We start from the raw sequence: 22,741 nt of genomic DNA, 5'->3' as shown, positions 1-22,741 counted from the left end.
AATTAGTATTTAATGTTTTTTTAAATAGCGACTCTCAGAAATTTACCTTTTGTTTATAACTATTATTTAAGTTTAATTTTATAATTAATTATATGTAACTAGAAATCCTAATACTCTGTAGTTTGTACAATGTAGTACGTATGAGATGGTTTGGCATAAGAGCAGGCTTCATAGCCTGAGCCACGCCACGAGTCAATAAATAAATAAATAAATAAATAAATAAATAAATAAATAAATAAATAAATAAATAAATAAATAAATAAATAAATAAAACATCTACGTGAGTTTTTACATGTTAAAAGAACTTGTTCTACTCATACTTCGGCAGTCATCTTTCCTCCAGCGTAGGGTATCATTCCCTACTGCTCCTACTCCATCATGATGCCATCGCTGGGTCCCATTGGATCAACGGCTCCTTGGATGCTGGGCTGGATCATGACGTCGCCTGTTCTGGATACGACACTGCTACTGCTGTTGTCCCTCGCTGATATGACTGGACTCGTACTGGTGTCACGAATAGCTGGTAACCTCGTGACAGTCTGTAATGTCACTCGGACCTTATTTATTATTATTATCCTTTGACTAAAGGAGTTATTAATCATTAAGAATGGCTATAGTGATCTACTTTATCTTGGTGGATTGTGTTTCTACCACTACTTCCTACTGTCTTTCTAATGTTTCTTTCTTCACTAGCGAACACCGTTCGTGGATGCCCGTCAGAAACTCCCTAACTTCAGTTTCGTTTCTGTGCAACGGCGGCCTTCGATACTCGGACGCACACGTAATATGCCTCACTCATGTCAATCATACTGATATATCCTGCACACCTTTTTACTGCTTCTAATACCTCGCAATTACACCGTGTCCCTTCTGAATTACCTTTACACGAGCTGCGCGTATACTTCAACATTGTTTTCATATTTGACTGATCTTAAGATGACACTCTCCGTCCAACATAAAATAATTCTACGTTTGCTTCTGAAATTAAGTTCGAGAATAAGTTCAAAACTCGATTAAGCCTGAGTCAGTAACTGTCTTCGGCGGACGCGACGCACGCATGAATTAACATTGCAGCTCTTAAGAAAATGAGATTGACAATCAGAATTTCTCTGTGATTACATTTAGAATGCCTCAGAGTACTAACAGGACGTTTCCACTGATACGAACTGATTCTCTCTGCCAATACGAACTGAAAGTCTCTTCTCACACGAACACAAATGAATGACTGTCCTCCATACTTAGGTTCTGTCCTTTTTAATAACTCTCTCAGCCGTCATACTCATAAATTCCCCTCTAACCGGCTTCTATGCGTACTCCAATCACATCCACACTCGTTGTGTTTATCCCATCTTATTGGTTGATTACTCTGGCGATGGTATCCCCATCCATCTTCGAGTTCAACTCTCCACATTAGTTCCGCTTGTACCATATATTTTCCAAGATTTACCGCCTCCATTCAGTCATGGGTTGTGTGTGTCAAACAGCTTAATTTTCCTCATAGTGCAGTTTTACAATCTTTATCCAGCCCGGCTTAAATCTCTTAAAGAAACCCTTCTTGACACAACACTCTCTTCAAGAACTCCCTCTTTCTTTGAATTTCTAAAACATTGTCTCCTCTGCTCGAGTAAACGTTGCATTTCCATTGTCTTGGCGTTTTCTAAAGAAGTCTTGCACTGACCCTACAGTTTTATAGCTACATTGTCAATGTCCAACAAAGCTTCAACTTTCTACCGTTGACCCTCACTAGCCTGGCCCTTCTAAGTCATTGGGTCTTATAACTATCAATCACAGCACGTATCTTCTACAATTATTCTCCTCACATATCTCAATATCTATAAATCTATCTTTTTATGAGCGCGCCAGCAGGGACTCAATACTAGTGACATTTGTTCGTCATGTGACGTGTCAGGAGTGCTATCAAATATAATACTGAAGTACTTAGCACGCTTGCTTGAAGTAATAGTATTGCTACGAACGTGGTGCGCTAAAGGGTTTATATTTTCAAACTGTATTCTAGGTGAAATATATGATAAATATTGAGGTTATTGGTCACTGATTGAAAATGGGCCCTCATAACAGGATCAAATTAGGCCAAATATTGCAATAGAGCAAGAAAATTCCTCGAACTATATGTAGTTTCTTCTAAAACTGATTCTCTGTGGCCTCTTAGGGCTATGTGCTGTTGAGCCAATGTCTGTATCGTATCAAATATGCGTTCCAGAACGTCTCTCCAAATTCTGCTTCGTTCTTATATTTGTTGCTAAAGAGTGTTGTCAATTACTGAGCCTTGTTTCTATCTTCGTTCTAAGCAATTTAACTCCATAAAGGCAATCCTATTGGCAGAGCTGTTTTCATGATCTTGAATGAGCGGATTTAATTTTCTCCACACTGCATATCCTGTCTCATTGTTAAAGCTAGATTTCATGTTTCTTTGACGGAAAGAAACACAGCTTTTTTGAGCGTAGAAAAGCACATCCGTGATCTGTTAACATTTCCACCGTTTTTTCAAAATTTTCAAATCAGTTTTTATGTAGAGAACGACCTGATTCATCCGAAGGAAAACTAGAATATTTATCTTGTAACAAATAAGAGCCTTGCATTACAACTTTATCACGAAAGTTTTGTGAAATCTCCAGAGGCTACGATCCAATATCACTTAACCACATTTTATTAAAATTGTCATCGTCATGTTGAATCAAAGTTTCCTTTGGCTCATTTTCGTTATTTGAACTCGATGAAGGTCCAGTGCCAATTACACTTGATCCCAAGAGTTGGATTGAGAGATTTGAATCGTCTGCTTTAAGACAGTTACCATCAAGATCATCGTGTTTAGCCAATTTATTAACTACTGCAATATTTGATTCATTAATCTCAAGGCTTAAGTTGCTGTTGATACTGTCAAATTCACATTCCTTCTGAGTATCGTTGTTTTCAGAGTTCAGTGATCCCTTTACAAAAGCCGTCATAAACGATTTCGAACTCTCAAATGCTTTGGTACGTTGCTGTTTCAGTTGTCTATTTTGAGCCCCACTTGTCCTCTGTAGTTTCATGATGGAAACTGAAATACAATGAGACAAATTACCTGTTACTATCACGTTACTTTTACTATTATCAATTATGATTCTTGGTGTTGATCAATAATGATTCTAGGTTAAAATTTCTTCATCCAGTAGCAAACGAAATACAGCGGAAACACTGTAATTTTTTCAGTTTTAAATTGTTTTAGAGAATTTCACCTGATATTTTTTGCTAGTGCTAATTGCACATATTTGTTTTATAGTTGTGAATGAACTAGAATTACTCGTACCTTTCAGCTAAACGTGTAAACAAATTGTATATTCACAATTCATTGATACACAACGACTTCGGAATGAACGCAACTCAAGTCCACAAATGAGTAAAGTAAACCAAGGATTAAGGTTAAGGAATACACTTCAAGACTAGCAAACTAGCAATCGCTAATTCTGTTGTGACTTGATGTCCCCAACCCGCGCCGGCCGGCACAGTCATCAACCACGCATCCCCTCTCCATCAATGCTCTGATTCCGGCTCAGGCGCTCTGTTCGCCCGTACACCAAACCTTTCCTGTGTGCTCGGCGCCCACGAACTATCTCGTATCGTCTATAAATAGTTTAAAACGAAACGTTCATTTCATTTCTAAATAATATTACTGCAGTATTTAACGAAGTAATGAAGAAAATTTGACCCAAAAAACGTATATACTAGCCTCCCCCCCACTTTGGTACGCTACTGTAACCACATGACTATGAACATGCGTCCATCATCCATTTCACTTCACGAATTAATCTCAGAAATATATCACTTTTTACAAGCCTGATTTGTTGTCCTCATAGACACCCTAATATTGGCCGAGTAACAACATTCTTGATCTTCCAAAACGTTCTCTAGTAAAATAATTATGTTTCCTCCTTTGTTTTCGTCTAAAAAGTAATCTGTCCGCGACATGCCCTCATTTACGTCCCACCAAATTATTATAATTGGGATGCTTGATTCTTGATTCGCAGAAACGTTCAGTGCAGTGTAGATTCCATCATAATTTATAAATAGTCCAAAACGATTTTATTTAACATCAAAAATGAATTCTAAAACTCTTAATTGGGCATCAAATACTGGTTTACCACTAATACGTCACGAATTTTCTTCAAGATTCTTCTAATATTCTTGGTTTTGTCTCCTTATTTACAATTTGTCTCCGAAATTATGCGACGTTAGACCTGCTTTTGTTCTTAATAATATGCCGTTTATGAATTTTGAGGATCATCTTATAAATAAAGTTGCAGGGGGTCCGCTGTCTGTAATTCCTTTTGTTCTGCCAAATTTTCAAATATTTATCTGTTTTATGTCAACTCAAGACCGAATCGGTGGTTTTTACTTTTAGTGTCTGTTTGTCTGTTTGTCTGCCTGTTTCTTTGTCTGTTTGTCTGTTCCACCATCACGTCGAAACTTCATATTTAGAGTATACTTATCCCGGGGAAGGTTTCGATATGCATATCATTTTAAAATCTTTGAAAAGACGGGCGTTTTATAGGGAAACCACAACGGTTTTCCTCCATTTTCTCTTATACTATTGATTTTCTGTAAACTCTGTGGACCGTATGTGAAAGGTCACTTCATTATAAACAACTTTTGTTATGTTCATAATTTACCTTACTCTTCAAATGACGGAGAAATTTACTATTTTCTGTCGATACCATGCTCTGCATTGAGTGACCGACAGACCGACAACGAATATATGGGTTACCATGGCAACGTCTGTGACTGCTTGCCAGCAGGGAAGTAACGTATTGCCATTTTCCTCATCATTCCTTTAAATTCGTGGTTGTTCCTTGGGTAGAAAGCAAGAGAGTCGTCAATCGGCCATTCTGCGGGATATTGGCGGAATATCATTGGAGGTTATAACTGTCCTCGAATAGCTTAAGTAATAACATATATATTCATCTTCTTATTTGATTACCTAAGAATCCCTACGCCAAAATTTCTCTCCTATTACCGCTTTCTTATATCCATAACTCACACCGGCATAATTTATTGAGGAGCATTTTATTTTCCAATACATTCACTTGGTATTTACATATTTGTCGTCATTCGGATGTCCTCAGTTATAATCCATTTTCTATTAATTTCAACTTACTAAACTGTATTATTTTCTTCCTTAATTACCACGTATGTATGCGGGTGCTAATCCCGAATGCTGGACACTCTTTACTTTGAGAAAATATTCTAAGCTATGCAAATGTATATATCATAAACGTCCGTTTTTCAGGTTAAGTCCAGCGGAAATAGCCCAAAAGGTGTTGTACATGGAGCAGGTTCCTTATCTATCTATGTAAATAAAGTCGTAACGACTGTGTGCCTGTAAATTGACTATTTTGGCGAAATTTTGGTACAGCTATACGTCGAACGGGTAATAATGACCATCTGCATATTTTTTGGTTTATTTTCTTAAAAGTCCTAATTTTTACACTCCTCACCGAAACCCAGATTGCAGCATAATCTGCCAGTCGAAGAAGGATATTGAAATTTGGCAAAATTATACGTTTTATCCTGTAACGGACGGAAAACTTCCAAGATCTTTAAATTTTTCCCTTTTTATCCCAAAGAATATCGAAATATGGAGGCAATTTTAATGATGGTGCAGACCTTCGGGAAGTATTATCACATAACGGATGGCATAATCCCCGTTCAATTTGGAGTGATCTACAACTTTGGTCTTACGACTTTTTGTCGTATTTCTATCCCTTTTACGTTTGATTTTTCTCTATTTCTCGATGTTAAGTAAATTTGGACTTTTCACATACATAATTCATACCTTTCATCACTTATAGGAAAGATAGAATCATCAAACTCTACACGAAACTTGGTCCACTCAGTAGCCATATGTGAGCAGAATGCTATGTATGTAGCTGTCACTTAATTATCCGAAAAGCAATGCAATGTGAGATAATATTACACAAATTTTACCCTATTCCATGTTTCTAACTCAATCTGAGCCATGAATAGATGACATATCATAAGACCAGCAATTTAGGCCGCTAAATCCGGCGTCTTATGGTACAATCCTTTCTCGATATGATGTACCGTTTAGCAGCAGTTAATCTGTAAATGAAGGTCTGCAATTTGTAAAGAAGCACATACTTTCGTATGTTGAACTATATATTTTCACTGATGATCGATTGTGACCGCGCAGTAGGCAATGGGACCTGCAATTAAAATGTAAACTTCCCAACTCGATTGTGAATGGCAGTAGGCAAGTGAGCCTGTCGTTATCATCACAAATCCGTAACAAGCACTTTACATTGGAAACCACGTATGGGGACCTCTCCATGCTGTTTCTCGGATAACGCTAAGAGACATGCTATTTTAAAACAATCTTATTTACTGCAAGTACAGTATTTACTTCAATATTCGTATACAATGCAGAATACCGTAGCGAAGCATGGGTACATTTGCTAGTTTACATCTTAATTTTTAAACACACACATGCCAAAATTTACTGAGCTTCCCATTAAACAGGCGTATACTTGTTCACTTTAACTCCAATGAACTTCATCTGCTTCGTCTCCGATGTCCGACCCTTTTACTCAATTATCATTTACTTTGGATGATTGTCGTAACCATTCCTCACATACGAAAAGCCAAAATGTGTTGGCAACTACTTGACAAAAGTAACATTAAAATGAAGCGCCTAGAAGAAGTGATCGGGCGTCAATGTAACTTTGTACACGTACTGTACACACCATCGGCATATACGTAAACGTTTAGAGTTGCAATTCTTTGTGACAGGTAGAACGCAGAGTGCATTAGTGTTGTTCGTGTTTAGTGTTGTTACTAGGGCCGGTAGGCTGTACAAAGGGCATGAACAGCATCAGATGTTGAGTGATCACTGCGGAGGACATTGAAATACCGCGTACACGTGTGAGACAGCGTTATCAACACCTGACGAAGTTTTAAAGGGGCCTCACTGTGGGACTCCAATAGGGAACTAGGTCCCACGAGTGTGCTGCCGTTAGCACCACAACACAGATGTCTGCGTTTGGAGTGGTGCCATGACCGCGAATCTTGGTATTGCAAGGTGTTCTGCGGTGGATCGCGGTTCTGCACACCCCGGATGACCATCGTCTGCGAGTATGCCGGCGACCTCGGGAGACATCCCATTCTACGAATGCGTTGGAGAGGCACAGCGGTGTTACTTCTGGCGTCATGGTGTGGTGAGCCATTGGGTATGCTTTCAGGTTACGGCTGGCAGTGATTGAGGGAATTCCGACGACACAACGTTACGTCACGAACATCTTTGCGTTCTCGCGTGTTACCTCTTATGCAACTGTGTCGTGATACCATTTTTTAAACAGAATAATGCTCGTCCATGCAAGGCACGTGTTTCTATGAACTGTCCACATCATGTTGAAGTACTCCCGTTTTCAAGCAATTTCCCATATGTGGGACCAGCTCGGATGTCAACTCCGTCCCAGTGAATATATCCGGGATATCAAGGACCATTTACACCAGCGAGTCTCAGCAGAGGTTTTATGACACCCTCCCCATCCGAATCACTGCATGCGTCCAGTCCAGAGGAGGTGCAACGTTATACTGATAAGTGCGCTCGTGCTGCCAAGTTCTTTGTAAATTTTGCTCGATTTTGTAATCAATGAAATAACATCACACGCTCTCAACGCGTTAATTTTCATAACGTTTCCTCTTCCCCTTATTTGTGCTTCAAGTTTTTTTGTCAGGCAGTGTATATCGCTTATGTATTTTCCTCGTAAATTCTTTTCTGTTTTCCTCTTCTTTTAATTAAATTTTCAGACAGTTGCAAGGACTCTTTGAAGGGAAAGTAGGGCGTTACACTGAGTTGTTGCAGCTCATAAGGCAAATGTAGTAAGTAGTATTCTAGTTCCCGGTTGGTCGGTTCTCGCGGTGTGTGTGCGTCCTCTTTATCTCACGTGGGCCGAGTCCAGTTCTCATCCCGAGATGGTGCAGCTGTTTCCAGACACACCCTCAGTGGTGACGAGCTTCACTTGCCAATTTAATAACATACCAACACTCCTGACATTCTTAATTTCGGGCAGTACTGGAAATCGAACCCCGACATCGGAGAACGTCAGATAATACTGCTTGTAGTTACGCAACGGAGGTGGACACAACATTTGGATTCGATAGTGGCGATTTTCCCGGATCCAAGTGCCATTCGCATACATCTCCATGAAATTTCATGTGGAACTCAGCGACGGACAAGTCCGTTATAGTTTATTTTCCATAGAAACAAATAATCATTAGATAAGTGGTTTTGTTGATAATGATTTGCCTCGTCATTACCTACGTATATAAAACATCCCTTAATTGTATTTGTCCTCTGGAAATAATTTCTAATGTAGCTCTGTTTGTTGTTTTGTTTATTCCGAAACGAGCAGGTCAAAGAACCTTTCCCGTTGAACGATGTCACTGTTAAGGCAGCTACACTGGCATCTCAAGATGAAACCATTCCTTCAGGAATCCCTGTGACCGCTGCTGGATGGGGAATACTCGGGGTGAGTTTCGCTTTTTTTTTTCACTAGGTAGAACGCTGTACTCTTGAGCTATTTAATGGTGTTCGTAAATCACTTGCTATTCCTTTTTGCTAGTTGCTTTACGTCGCACCAACACAGATAGGTCTTACGGCGACGATGGGCCAGGGAAGGGTTAGGAGTGGGAAGGAAGCGGCACAGCGGTACAGCCCCAGCATTTGCCTGGTGTGGAAATGGGAAACCACGGAAAACAATCTTCAGGGCTGCCGACAGTGGGGTTCGAACCTACTCTCTCCCGAATACTGGATACTGGCCGCACTTAAGCGACTGTAGCTATAGAGCTCGGTGTAAATCATTTGATGGAGTACATCAATAAAATGGGAGATTTTATATTTTAGGCCAAAGTAATGTGATCCTTATAATGACGCATTTATTTTTTTTGAAACATTTTTTTAATAATTTCGTACGAATTCCACCCAGCGAGTTGGCTGTTAGGATCGGTACGTGTAGCTGCTAGCTCTCATTCGAATGTTGGAGGGTTCTGTCACCATTTTTGGCAGCCTTGAAAATTGTTTCCCATTGTTTCACCTTTTTCAAACTAAGAAAATGATAGGACTGGTCTTCGGTCGTTTTCTTTCCCGTTCGAGTCTTTTCCTTACACATGGTGTCCAAGAATCCTGTCTGAATTGGTGTGACTTTAAAGTGATACCAAGGAATATTTAGTTTCCTGCGTTAATATTTACTTATCTTGTTTCTAGCACCGTCATGACCTGATATTATATGTAATAACAAAATTATTATTATTATTATTGCTACTTGTTTAACGGCGCGCTAATACATCGAAACTCTTCAGCGATGGAAGGATGGGTAAGGTAAGGTATCACTTGTGGCCTTAATTAAGAAACAGCCCCAACATCTTCCTAGTATGAAAATGAGAAACCATCTTCAGGGCTGTCAACGGTAAGATTCGAACCCACTATTTCCCGAATGCATGCTCACAGCTGTGCAAACCTCACTGCACGAGTATCTCAATTGGTAAGATTATTGTAGCCATGGTAGAAATTCTCTGTTCCAGGAGTATACCACTACGGACTATCTAAAGAAGGCTAACATGGTCATCATGAACACAAAGCAATGTAAGAAGAGTTACGACCCAAGAAAGTCCATTGACAGAAGAAACGTGTGCGCCGTAGATCCACAACAAGGAAGGCACACCTGTAGAGTAAGTATTCAAATATCACTTTATAACCATTTCTAGTGTATGCCTAGCTAAACTTCGAAGATATCACAAGACTCCATACAATGGAAGTAGTAGTTTCGTACGGGTTTCCGGTATCTGATCGATCGGCTGGAAAAATCTCCGTGTATGTTGTCCATGCCATTATCATTGTAATTTCGAATGATATTACGTCCATCACAGGCAAATGTCCGACTCGTTAGCTGAATGGTCATCGTACTGGCTTTCCGTTCAGAAGGACCCGGGTTCGATTCACGGCCGGGTCGGGGATTTTAACCTTCACTGGTTAATTCCATTGACCCAGGGGCTGGCTGTTTGTGCTGTCGCCAACATCCCTGCAAATCACACACCACACATAGCACTATCCTCCACATCTTAGGCAGATGCGGCCCACCCTCATTGGAGGGTCTGCCTTACAAAGGCTGCATTCGGCTATAAAGAGCCACACGAAATAGTACATTATATATGACAGGTAAATGTATCAGACGAACATGATGGTGATGCACCTACTGTAGCTCTCAAAGAGTCTTTCTGGAAAGGCTTCCGCAATTGTTTATTAAACAAAACTTAAGAGAATGAATAAAATGCAGGAATAACAATGAGTCCCGTAACAATCTACATATTAAAAGAGCAGTTTTGTCCAGCCCGACCGTCCGTTCTACTGGAATTATTTGCTCAATTTTATTTTATTCCCTCCAGAATTATCTGCCAATGAATCGTCAGGCATTGATAGGACTCTAAATTCAGTCCACTTTGAGTAATCCTAAAATCAAATCATAAAATGATCACTCCAATAATTGCAGGCGGAGGCATAGCCTAACCCGCGATACATTCTGTACCTAACGAGTTGCATACAGTTAAGGAGCAATATCTTTACGTAAATGTCTCGGCGAAGCTAAACGAGTACAAATGACGGCGACTAAAGGAAAACCTGCAGTTTCAATTCGACTTGGTACACACATGACTTATACTATCTGGAGAGGAATGCCGTGAAAGTAAGTCACACCTAGCACTCCTAGGAGAGGAGTGGGGACATGTAAAAATAATCGAAAACGACCTATATATTAGTGCTGAATCAATAGTTTTCTGGGTCATTGAGATGAATAGTGACACTCTGGATGATATTTAAGACCAAGTTCAGCAACCATCGGCATGGAGATGAGGAAAAAATGAGTGAAAAGGGAAATGTCCATAACCAGGACTCTTACTGGTTGCGTTGGGAGGGAATGACATGTAAAAATAATCGGAAACGACCAATATTAATTTCTAATCCATACCCTTCGAGGTCACTGAGATAAACTGTGACACTATGGAGGCATTTTATATCCAATTTCAGCCTCTACAGGCATGAGGATCATAAGCGGTGTGAAAGAAAACATAAAAAATGACCGAGGTCAGTACTGAATACATAGTTTTGGGGTTCTATAGGCTGATTGGTGACAGTTCCAATAACAATTGGAATGGTGTATATATCATATCTATAGCACGATGTGTAAATACATAAAGTTATCATGCATTATTTTTACTACTTCAAAGTATCAGTTACATCACCGATAGCCCTAATCTGGGCAGCCACAAGAACAAAGTTCCACGTGAATAAAAGCAGCCTAAAATAAAATATTTAAATTAAACACACAACAAAATCTTTAAAACCAAAAAATAGCTCATTACGCAGCGAGTGGCTGCGTGGTTTGACTCGTACAGCTGGCAGCTTGCATTCGGGAGATAGTGGGGTCGAACCAAACTGTAGGCACCTCTGAAGGAGGTTTTCAGCGGTTTCCCATTTCCGCACCAGGCAAATGCTGCAGCTCTACCGTAATTTAGGCCACTATCGCTTTGTCGCCCCACCTACTGCATTCCGATCACTTCATCGCCATAACACATAGCTGTATCGGCGCGACGAAGAACAAACTGTAAGAAAAGTACGTAAATTATCAATGAACGTCACAATAAAAGGAAAAGTAAACGTTGAAGAGTTTATCCAAGGCATAATTAGGTTTAGAAGTTCCACTTATTTAAAGTTTTATATCTTAGGGAGAGCTTATCCAGTGCATCATTAGGACCAGATCTTACATTTTGTAAAAGCTGTTAGTCCTACAGAGAGCTTATGCAGTGTATCATTAGGTCTACAACTTCCATTTCATTAAAGCTGCATGACTTGGGGAAAGCTTATCCAGTGTATAATTAAATCATATATTACATTTTTTAAAAGCTGTTAGTCCTACAGAGAGCTTATGCAGTGTATCATTAGGTCTACAACTTCCTTTTAATTAAAGCTGCATGTCTTAGGGAGAGCTTAACCAGTGTATCATTAGGACCAGACCTTACATTTTGTAAAAGCTATTATTCCTACTAACAGAGAGATTATCCAGTGCATAATTAGGTCTAGAATTTAATTTCATTAAGCTGCAGGTCTTAGGTAGAGTTTATTCAGTGTATAATTAAGACCAGATATCATATTTTGTAAAAGCTGTTAGTCCTACAGAGAGCTTATCCAGTGCAAAATTAGGTCTAGAATTCCATTTAATTAAAGCTGCATGTCTTAAGGAGAGCGCATCCAGTGTATCATTAGGACCAGATGTTACATTTTGTAAAAGCGGTTAGTCCTACAGAGAGCTTATCCAGTGCATAATTAGGTCTAGAACTTTTATTTCATTAAAGCTGCATGTCTTAGGGAGAGCTCATCCAGTGAATCATTAGGACCAGATGTGACATTTTGTAAAAGTGGTCAGTCCTACACAGAGCTTATCCAGCGCATAATTAGGTCTAGAACTTCCATTTCATTACAGCTGCATGTCTGAGGGAGGGCTTATCTAGTGTATCAATAGGACCAGATGTTACATTTTGTAAAAGTGGTCAGTAATACAGAGAGCTTATCCATTGCATAAATAGGTCTAGAATTACCAATTCATTAAAACTGCATGTTTTAGGGAGATCACATCCAGTGTATCATTAGGACCAGATGTTACATATTGTAAAATGGGTCAGTCCTACAGAGAGCTTATCCAGTGCATAATTAGGCCTAGAACATAAATTTAATTAAAGCTACATGTCTTACGGAGAGCTTGTCCAGTGTATCATTAGGACCAGATCATACATTTTGTAAAAGCTGTTAGACCTACAGAGAGATTATCCAGTGCATAATTAGGTCTAGAACCTCCATTTCATTAAAGCTGCATGTTTTAGGAAGAGCTTATCCAGTGTATCATTAGAGCCAGATCTTATATTTTGTAAAAGCTGTTAGTCCTACTAAGAGAGAGCTTATGGAATGTATCCTTAGGTCTAGAACTTTCATTTCATTAAAGCTGCATGTCTTAGGCAGAGTTTCTCCAGTGCATAATTGGGTCTAGAACTTCCATTTAATTAAAGCTGATGTCTTAGGGAGAGCTTATCCATTGTATCATTAGGACCAGTTCTTACATTTTGTAAAAGCTATTAGTCCTACAGAGAGCTTATCCATTGCATAATTAGGTCTAGAATTTCCATTTCATTAAAGCTGCTAGTCTCAGGGAGAGCTTATCCAGTGTATCATTAAGACCAGATATTACATTTTTTTAAAGCTGTTAGTCCTACAGAGAGCTCATGCAGTGTATCATTAGGTCTACGACTTCCTTTTCATTAAAGCTGCAAGTCTTAGGGAGAGATTATCCAGTGTGTCATTAAGACCATATATACATTTTGTAAAAGCTGTTAGTCCTAGGAGACCTTAGGTCTAGAACTTCCATTTAATTAAAGATGCATGCCTTAGGGAGAGATTATCCAGTGCATCATTAGGACCAGGTCTTAAATAATGTAAAACCTTTTAGTCCTACAGAGAGCTTATCCAGTGCATAATTAGGTCTAGAACTTCCATTTCATTAAAGCTGCATTTCTTAGGGAGAGCTTATCCAGTGTGTCTTTAGGACCAGATGTTACATTTTGTAAAAGCTGTAAGTCCTACTAAGAGAGAGCTTATAAAATGTATCCTTAGGTCAGAACTTCCATTTGATTAAAGCTGCATGTCTTAGGCAGAGCTTATCCAGTGCATCATTAAGACCAGAGCTTTCATTTTGTAAAAGCAGTTAGTCCTACGCAGAGGTAAGGAGTGTATCATTAGGTCTACAATTTCCATTTCTTTAAATCTGCATGTCTTAGAAATACCTTATCCAGTGTATTGTTAGGACCAGATCTTACATTTTGTAAAAGCTGTAAGTCCTACTAACATAGAGCTTATGGAATGTATTCTTAATTCTAGAATTTCCATTTAATTAAAGCTGATGTCTTAGGCAGAGGTTATCCTGTTTATCATTTGAACCAGACCTTTCATTTTGTAAAATCTGCTAGTCCTACAGGGAGCTTTTCCATTGCATATGTAGGTCTAGAACTTCCATTTCATGAAATCTGCATGTCTTAGGGAGAGGTTAACCAGTGTATCATTAGGTCTAGAACTTCCATTTAACTAAATGTGCATGTCTTAGGGATAGCTTATCCAGTGTACCATTAGGAACAGATCTTACATTTTTGTAAAAGCTGTTATTCAAACAGAGAGATTACCGAGTGCATATTTAGGTCTAGAATTTCCATTTCATTAAAGCTGCATGTCTTAGGGAGAGCTTATCCAGTGTATAATTAAGACCAGATATTACAATTTAAATGCTCTTAGACCTAAGAGAGCTTTTCCAGTGCAAAATTAGTTCTAGGACTTCCATTTCATTAAAGCTGCATGTCTTCGGGAGAACTTATCCAGAGTATCATTAGGACCAGACCTTTCATTTTGTAAAATCTGTTAGTCCTACAAAGAGCTTATCCATTGCATAAGTAGGTCTAGAAATTCCATTTCATTAAAGCTGCATTTCTTAGGGAGATCTTATCCAGTGTATCATTAGGACCAGATCTTACATTTTTAGAAGCTGTTAGTCCTACAGAGAGCTTATCCCGTGCATAATTAAGTCTACAACTTCCATTTAATTAAAGCTGCATGTCATAGGGAGAGCTTATCCAGTGTTTCATTAGGACCAGATCTTACATTTTGTAAAAGCTGTTAGTCCTACAGGGAGCTTATCCAGTGCATAATTAAGTCTACAACTTTCATTTCATTAAATCTGCTTATTTTAGGCGGAGATTATCCACTGTATCATTAGGACCACGCCTTTCGTTTTGTAAAATCTCTTAGTCCTACAGAGAGCTTGTCCATTGTATAAGTAGGTCTAGAACTTCCATTACATTTAAACTGCATGTCTTTGGGGGATCTTATGCAGTGCATCATTAAGACCAGATGCTACATTTTGTAAAAGCGGTCATTCCTACCTAGGGCTTATACAGAGCAATTAGGTCTAGAACTTCTATTGCAATAAAGCTGCATGTCTTAGTGAGAGTTTATCCCGTGTGTCATTAAGTCTAGAACTTCCACTTCATTAAAGCTGCATGTCTTCTGGAGAGCTTATCCAGTGTATCATTAGGACCAGATTTTCGAATTTGTAAAAGTTGTTAGTCCTACAGAGAGCTTATCCAGTGCATATAAGGTACAGAACTTCCATTTCATTAAAGCTGCATGTCTTAGGGAGAGATTATCCAGTGTGTCATCAGGACCGGGTCTTACATTTTGTTGAACCTGTTAGTCCTAAGAGACTTTAGTTCTAGAACTTCCATTTAATTTAAGGTGCATGTCTTAGGGAGACATTAACCAGTGTATCATTAGAACCAGACCTTACATTATGAAAAGGATGTTAGTCCTACAGAGAGCCTATCCATTGCATAAGTAGGTCTAGAATTTCCATTTCATTAAAGCTGCATGTCTTAGGGAGAGCTTATCCAGTCTTTCATTAGGACCAAATCTTACATTTTGTAAAAGCTGTTAGTCCTACAGAGAGCTTATCCAGTGCATAATTAAGTCTACAACTTTCATTTCATTAAATCTGCTTATTTTAGGCGGAGATTATCCACTGTATCATTAGGACCACGCCTTTCATTTTGTAAAATCTCTTAGTCCTACAGAGAGCTTGTCCATTGCATAAGTAGGTCTAGAACTTCCATTACATTTAAACTGCATGTCTTTGGGGGATCTTATGCAGTGCATCATTAAGACCAGATGCTACATTTTGTAAAAGCGGTCAGTCCTACCTAGGGCTTATACAGAGCAATTAGGTCTAGAACTTCTATTGCAATAAAGCTGCATGTCTTAGTGAGAGTTTATCCCGTGTGTCATTAAGTCTAGAACTTCCACTTCATTAAAGCTGCATGTCTTCTGGAGAGCTTATCCAGTGTATCATTAGGACCAGATTTTCGAATTTGTAAAAGTTGTTAGTCCTACAGAGAGCTTATCCAGTGCATATAAGGTATAGAACTTCCATTTCATTAAAGCTGCATGTCTTAGGGAGAGATTATCCAGTGTGTCATCAGGACCGGGTCTTACATTTTGTTGAACCTGTTAGTCCTAAGAGACTTTAGTTCTAGAACTTCCATTTAATTTAAGATGCATGTCTTAGGGAGACATTAACCAGTGTATCATTAGAACCAGATCTTACATTATGAAAAGGATGTTAGTCCTACAGAGAGCCTATCCATTGCATAAGTAGGTCTAGAACTTCCATTTCATTAAAGCTGCATGTCTTAGGGAGAGCTTATCCAGTGCATCTTTAGGACCAGGTCTTACATTTTTAAAAGCTGTAAGTCCTACTAAGAGAGAGCTTATAGAATGTATCCTAGGTCAGAACTTCCATTACATTAAAGATGCATGTCCTAGGCAGAACGTATCCAGTGTATCATTAAGATCAGAGCTTTCAGTTTGTAAAAGCTGTTAGTCCTGCACAGACGTTATGCAGTGTACCATTAGGTCTACAATTTCCATTTAATTAAAGCTGCATGTCTTAGAGAGACCTTATCCAGTGTATCGTTAGGACCAGATCTTACATTTTGTAAAAGCTCTAAGTAATAATAACAAAGAGCTTATGGAATGTATTTTTAGTTCTAGAATTTCCATTTCAGTAAAGCTGATGTCTTAGGCAGAGATTATCCAGTGTATCATTAGAACCAGACCTTTCAATTTTTATAATATGTTAGTCCTACAGAGAGCTTATCCATTGCATATGTAGGTCTACAACTACCATTTCATGAAATCTGCATGTCTTAGGGAGAGGTTATCCAGTGTATCATTACGCCTAGAACTTCCATTTAATTAAAAGTGCATGACTTAGCGATAGCTTATCCAGTGTACCATTAGGAACAGATTTTACATTTTTTCATACAGAGAGCTTATTGAGTGCATAATTAGGTCTAGAACTTCCATTTCATTAAAGCTGCATATCTTAGGGAGAGCTTATCCAGTGTATAATTAAGACCAGTTATTACATTTTGTTAAAGCTCTTAGTCCTAAGAGAGCTTATCCAGTGCAAAATTAGTTCTAGAACTTCCATTTCATTAAAGCTGCATGCCTTAGTGAGAGCTTATCCAGTGTATCATTAGGACCAGACCTTTAATTTTGTAAAATCTGTTAGTCCTACACAGAGCTTATCCATTGCATAAGTAGGTCTAGAACTTCCACTTCATTAAAGCTGCATTTCTTACTGAGATCTCATCCAGTGTATCATTAGGACCAGATATTACATTTTGTAAAAGATGTTAGTCCTACTCGGAGAGAGCTTATGCAGTGTCTACAACTTCCATTTCATTAAAGCTGCATGTCTTAGGGAGAGATTATCCAGTGTATCATTAGGACCAGATTTTACATTGTGTAAAAGCTGTTAGTCCTACTCGGAGAGAGTTTATGCAGTGTATCCTTAGGTCTAGAACTTCCATTTGATTAAAGCTGCATGTCCTCGGCCGAGCTTATCCGTTGTATCATTAGGACCGGAGATTTCATTTTGAGGAAGCTGTCAGTCCTACATGGAGCTTATCCATTGCATGCGTAGTTCCATAACTTCCATTTTATTAAAGCTGCAGGTCTTGGGGGAACTCATCCAGTGCGTAACTTGGTCTAGAACTTCCATTTAATTAAAATTTAATGTCTTAGGGAGAGCTTATCCAATGCACCACTGGGACCAGATCTTACATGTTGTAAAAGCTGTTAGTCCTACAGAGAGCTTATCCTGTGCATACTTACGTCTAGAACTACCGTTTCTTTAAAGCTGCATGCCTTAGGGAGAGCTTAACCCTTGTATCATTAGGACCGGTTCTAACATTTTGTGAAAGGTGTTACTCATACAGAGAGCTTTTCCAGTGCATAATTAGGTCTAGAACTTCCATTTAATTAAAGCTGTTGTCTTATGGCGAGCTTATCCAATGTATCATTGGGCCAGATCTTACGTCTTGTAAAAGCTGTCAGTCCTAATAACAGAGAGCTTTTGCTATGTATCCTTAGGTCTAGAACTTCCATTTCATTAAGGCTGCAGGTCTTATGGAGAGCTAATCCAGTGCATAATTAGGTCTAGAACTTCCATTTCATTAAAGCTGAATGTCTTAGGGTGAGCTTGTCCTGCGTATCATTAGGACCAGACCTTACAATTTGTAAAAGCTGTTAGTCCTTCAGAGAGCTCATCGAGTGGATAATTAGGTCTATAAATTCCATTTCTCTAAAGTTGCATGTCTTGGGCAGAGATTATCCACTGTATCATTAGGACCAGACCTTTTTTTGTAAAATCTCTTAGTCCTACAGAGAGCTTATCCATTGCATAAGTAGGTCTAGAACGTCCATTTCATTAAATTTGCATGACATAGGGGGAGCTTATCCAGTGCATAATTAGGACTAGATCTTACATTTTTAAAAGCTGTAAGTCCTACTAAGAGAGAGCTTATACAATGTATCCTTAGGTCAGAACTTCCATTTCATTAAAGCTGCATGCATTAGGCAGAGCTTATCCAGTCCATCATTAAGACCAGAGCTTTCATTTTGTAAAAGCTATTAGTCCTACACAGAGCTTATGCAGTGTATCATTAAGTCTACAATTTCCATTTAATTAAAGTTGCATGTCTTAGAGAGACCTTATCCAGTGTATCGTTAGGACCAGATCTTACATTTTGTATATGCTGTAAGTGCTACTAACATAGAGCTTATGGAATGTATTCTTAGTTCTAGAATTTCCATTTCATTAAAGCTGATGTCTTGGGCAGAGATTATCCTGTGTATCATTAGAACCAGACCTTTCATTTTGTAAAATCTGTTAGTCCTAGATAGAGCTTATCCATTGCATATGTAGGTCCAGAACTTCCATTTCATGAAATCTGCATGTCTTAGAGAGAGGTTATCCAGTGTACCATTAGGTCTAGAACATCCATTTAATTAAAAGTGCATGTCTTAGGGAGGGCTTATCCAGTGTACCATTAGGAACAGATCTTACATTTTTTGTAAAACCTGTTATTCCAACAGAGAGTTTATCGAGTGCATAATTAGGTCTAGAACTACCATTTCATTAAAGTTGCATGTCTTAGGGAGAGCTTATTCATTGTATAATTATGACCATATATTACATTTTGTTAAAGCTCTTTGTCCTAAGAGAGGTTATCCAGTGCAAAATTAGTTCTAGAACTTCCATTTCATTAAAGCTGCATGTCTCAGGGAGAACTTATCCGGTGTATCATTCGGACCAGATCTTACATTTTGTAAAATCTGCTAGTCCTACAGAAAGCTTATGCAGTGCATAATTAAGTCTACAACTGCCATTTAATTAAAGCTGCATTTCTTAGGGAGATATTATCCAGTGTATCATTAGGACCAGATGTTACATTTTGTAAAAGCTGTTAGTCCTACTAGGAGAGAGCTTATGCAATGTATCCTTAGGTCTAGAACTTCCATTTTATTAAAGCTGCATGTCTTCGGCAGAGCTTATCCATTGTATCATTAGGGCCAGAGGTTTCATTTTGTGGAAGCTGTCAGTCCTACAGAGAGCTTATCCATTGCATGCGCGATCCAGAACTTCCATTTCATTAAAGCTGCAGTTCTTAGGGGGAGCTTATCCAGTGCATAACTTGGTCTAGAACTTCCATTTAATTAAAACTGCATGTCTTAGGGAGAGCTAATCCAGTGAATCATTAGGGGCAGATCTTACATTTTGTAAAAGCTGTTAATCCTACAGAGAGCTTATCCAGTGCAACATTATTTCTAGACTTTCCATATCATTAAAGCTGCATGTCTTAGTGAGAGCTTATCCAATGTACCATTAGGACCAGTTCTTACATGTTGTAAAAGCTGTTAATCCTACAGAGAGCTTATCCATTGCATACTTAGTTCTTGAACTACCACTTCTTTAAAGTTGCATGCCTTAGGGAGAGCTTAACCCTTGTGTCATTAGGACCAGATCTAACATTTTGTGAAAGCTGATGTAGTTTCTAGTATGAAAATTTAATATCCAATACTAGTTCATTCTAATTGTAGACATAGACCAATTGAAATTAGTGTTTACAAACAAATAAATAACGAGAAGTTAATATTGTTACGAGATTAAGAAAACCAATCATTGTAGGACTTTCATGACCATGAAGTGCTCGTTGAGCAGTGAGAGTCGTAGTAGGCCTACAGGAGACTGAGTTCTGCTGTCCAAATACACAGTGGAGAATCAGGGCCATGTAATGTTTGTTTCTTGGCTGTGATTATAGTGGTGATCTTAAATGTTTTTTGTGGTATAAAGAACAGAGTGGTATCCAATTCCTTGAACCACCAACAACAGTACGGTCTTATTTGAGGATGGTAATAAATATTTTAAGGGAAAGTACAACCAGACACTAATCACCACATACCCTAATCAAATACAAATAATAGGAAGACCGGTCACTTAAAGTGTGAAGGCAGCGGAAAATGAAATGTGAAAACCACGGTTTGAAAGAGAAAAACTTCCTTGGCGTCGTAAACTCAACGCCATTTGGGTCCTAGGAGGCTGAGGCTTGATAAATAAAGTGAGAGGGTAAAGGTAAAATTGAGGAATGAACGTGAAGCAATATCAGTCTGAACTAGAACCTCCCTTTTCCCAATTCACACTCTAACGCTCAGAGTAAGTAGCCAGTCACCCCTTTTAGTTGCTACTTACAACAAGCATGGGGTACGTTCGATGTATGCTTCCCTATCATCCACTGAGAAAAGAGATTCGCAAAGGACTGGAAGAACAACTGCTTTGTCACAAGCAAAGTTCTTCTACACTTAAGACATCCGTAGCGTGACCCACACGAACATTTTACAGGAAACAAGAACAAATTACGAATGTAATACAGGCTCTTAAAGAATATGCACTTCAAACTACAAGAGAATAAAAAAGATTCCGACAGCGCGTTACAGAAACGTCTGTAGTAGTTTCTACCTATTACGATCAGAGTTCACGATGAACTATAAGGGCTTCCATGTGTATAGGCGCATCAGTTTTGGATGCCTATTTTCTATCCTGTTGTCTCTGCAACTCTTCAAAATTTATGCACAGTGTATAAAGAGAAGTAAGGTGGGTAGATGACAAAATGGAATCCTCATTTCTTAGGCTTCTTGATAGCCGGCTCTATGGCTAAATGATTAGCGTGGCTGGCGTTCGGTCCAGAAGGTCCCAGGTTCGATTCCTTGCCGGGTCGGGGATTTTAACCTTAATTGGCTAATTCCAATGGCTCAGGGCTGAGGATGTGTGTGCCGTCTTCAACATTAGAATTCATCATAGGTAGGGCCCCATCCTCACAGACGTGCTGATCGCCTATACGGCGTCAAATTGAAAGACCTGCACCCCGCCCCCCCCCCCCCTCCCAAGGCCATACCCCATTATTTTCAGGCTTCTTGATCATCTATATTTCAGTTTGTTGTTGTCCTTCATGAACTTGCTAATGTAGAGTAGACTCATTGGGCTCTGAGAAATATAGCACTTGGATAGCACTTGGATGCAGTGCCAAGGGATAATTCAAATGTGTTCCGCAAGACAGAGGAATATCTGGGAGGATGTGGCGTAGAGAATCAACATCTTCTGCATAATGCTGAGTTCGTTAGTATACCTCAGTTGTAGAGACTAAGAAACTACTACGACCCATTGTGTAACAGAGAGTGTGCGTATAGTGACAGGTGAGTACCTGCAAGAAGCATACAACAACAACAATACTCTCAACAAACCACAGTTTATAAACATGCTGGTGTTGAGTTTTAATTAAATTCGCTTGGCATTTCGAGCAGTTGTCCATCCTATGCCGCATTTTTTTCTTGTTGGCATTATCACGATTCTCAAATCAATCCAAACAACACCACGCACTAGAATGAGAATAAGGGTAGAGTATGTGATTTAGACTCCGTGCAATGAAGATATTGGAGTAGTATACTGTACTGTTAATATTTTCCTTTCAGGGAGATTCCGGTGGTCCTTTGTTCCTTGATGATGTGGTGGTTGGCGTTACCTCGTTTGGTGGATCTTGCAAAAGGACCCTTAGACCGACTGTGTTCACAAACGTGGCTTACTTCAGAGATTGGATAACGCAGAGAACTGGTATCTGAAAACAATGTAACGTGAAAGGTATATTGAGGTTGCAAATATAATTGTGGTTATGGGAATTAAACTTGTCTGGATTTTTTACCACCTTCCTAATTCCTAAAATAATACAGCTGTCAGAATTTCACATTCAATTTAAGTGAACTGAACAACTCTGGCTAGCTCTGCTATAACGTTTGTCAGTGCAGAGACCAAGTTCTTCTGTTAGTGTAACTATAATTTAAAGTACCGTATAGCAAGGTGTGGATTTCCTTTTTCTAACAAAAGTACCTAAGAACGAAAGCCGATCGCGAAGAATTGATTCCATAATATTCCTTTCGTCAAGGAAACTGGCATTCGCCAAGTTGCAGTTGATAGCTTTGCACAGTCAGGCTGAGACGCAATAGGCTGATAAATCCCCGGAATGGGTTCAAGACTCCAGGCTGGCTTAAATAACGTTAGGTGGTGAAATTATGAGACTGATCTATACTTTAAAAATGCGTTTGAAGGTGATCACAGAACAATATATGATGTACACTTACCTATTCTTTTCCTACATGGCACCCAATATTGTACCGTACCACATCTGC

General features: G+C 38.9%; 1 protein-coding gene across 1 annotated transcript in view; it reads left to right on the top strand.

Annotated features, from left to right (window-relative positions):
* The window catches only part of LOC137498902 (trypsin-1-like), a 63,192-nt gene extending 40,953 nt beyond the window's left edge, over window positions 1-22,239 (top strand). Inside the window, exons 5-7 of the mRNA XM_068226648.1 lie at window positions 8,430-8,546; window positions 9,598-9,744; window positions 22,031-22,239. Coding sequence (XP_068082749.1) covers window positions 8,430-8,546; window positions 9,598-9,744; window positions 22,031-22,177 — 411 coding nt within the window. The 3' untranslated portion in view covers window positions 22,178-22,239. The remainder of the gene's footprint in view (window positions 1-8,429; window positions 8,547-9,597; window positions 9,745-22,030) is intronic.
* The last annotated feature ends 502 nt before the right edge of the window (window positions 22,240-22,741 follow it).

Source organism: Anabrus simplex, chromosome 3, assembly GCF_040414725.1.
Source record: "Anabrus simplex isolate iqAnaSimp1 chromosome 3, ASM4041472v1, whole genome shotgun sequence".
In the NCBI taxonomy this organism is placed as follows: domain Eukaryota; kingdom Metazoa; phylum Arthropoda; class Insecta; order Orthoptera; family Tettigoniidae; genus Anabrus; species Anabrus simplex.
Note: the sequence above shows the minus strand (reverse complement) of the source record. Positions and strands in the feature narration are given on the sequence as shown.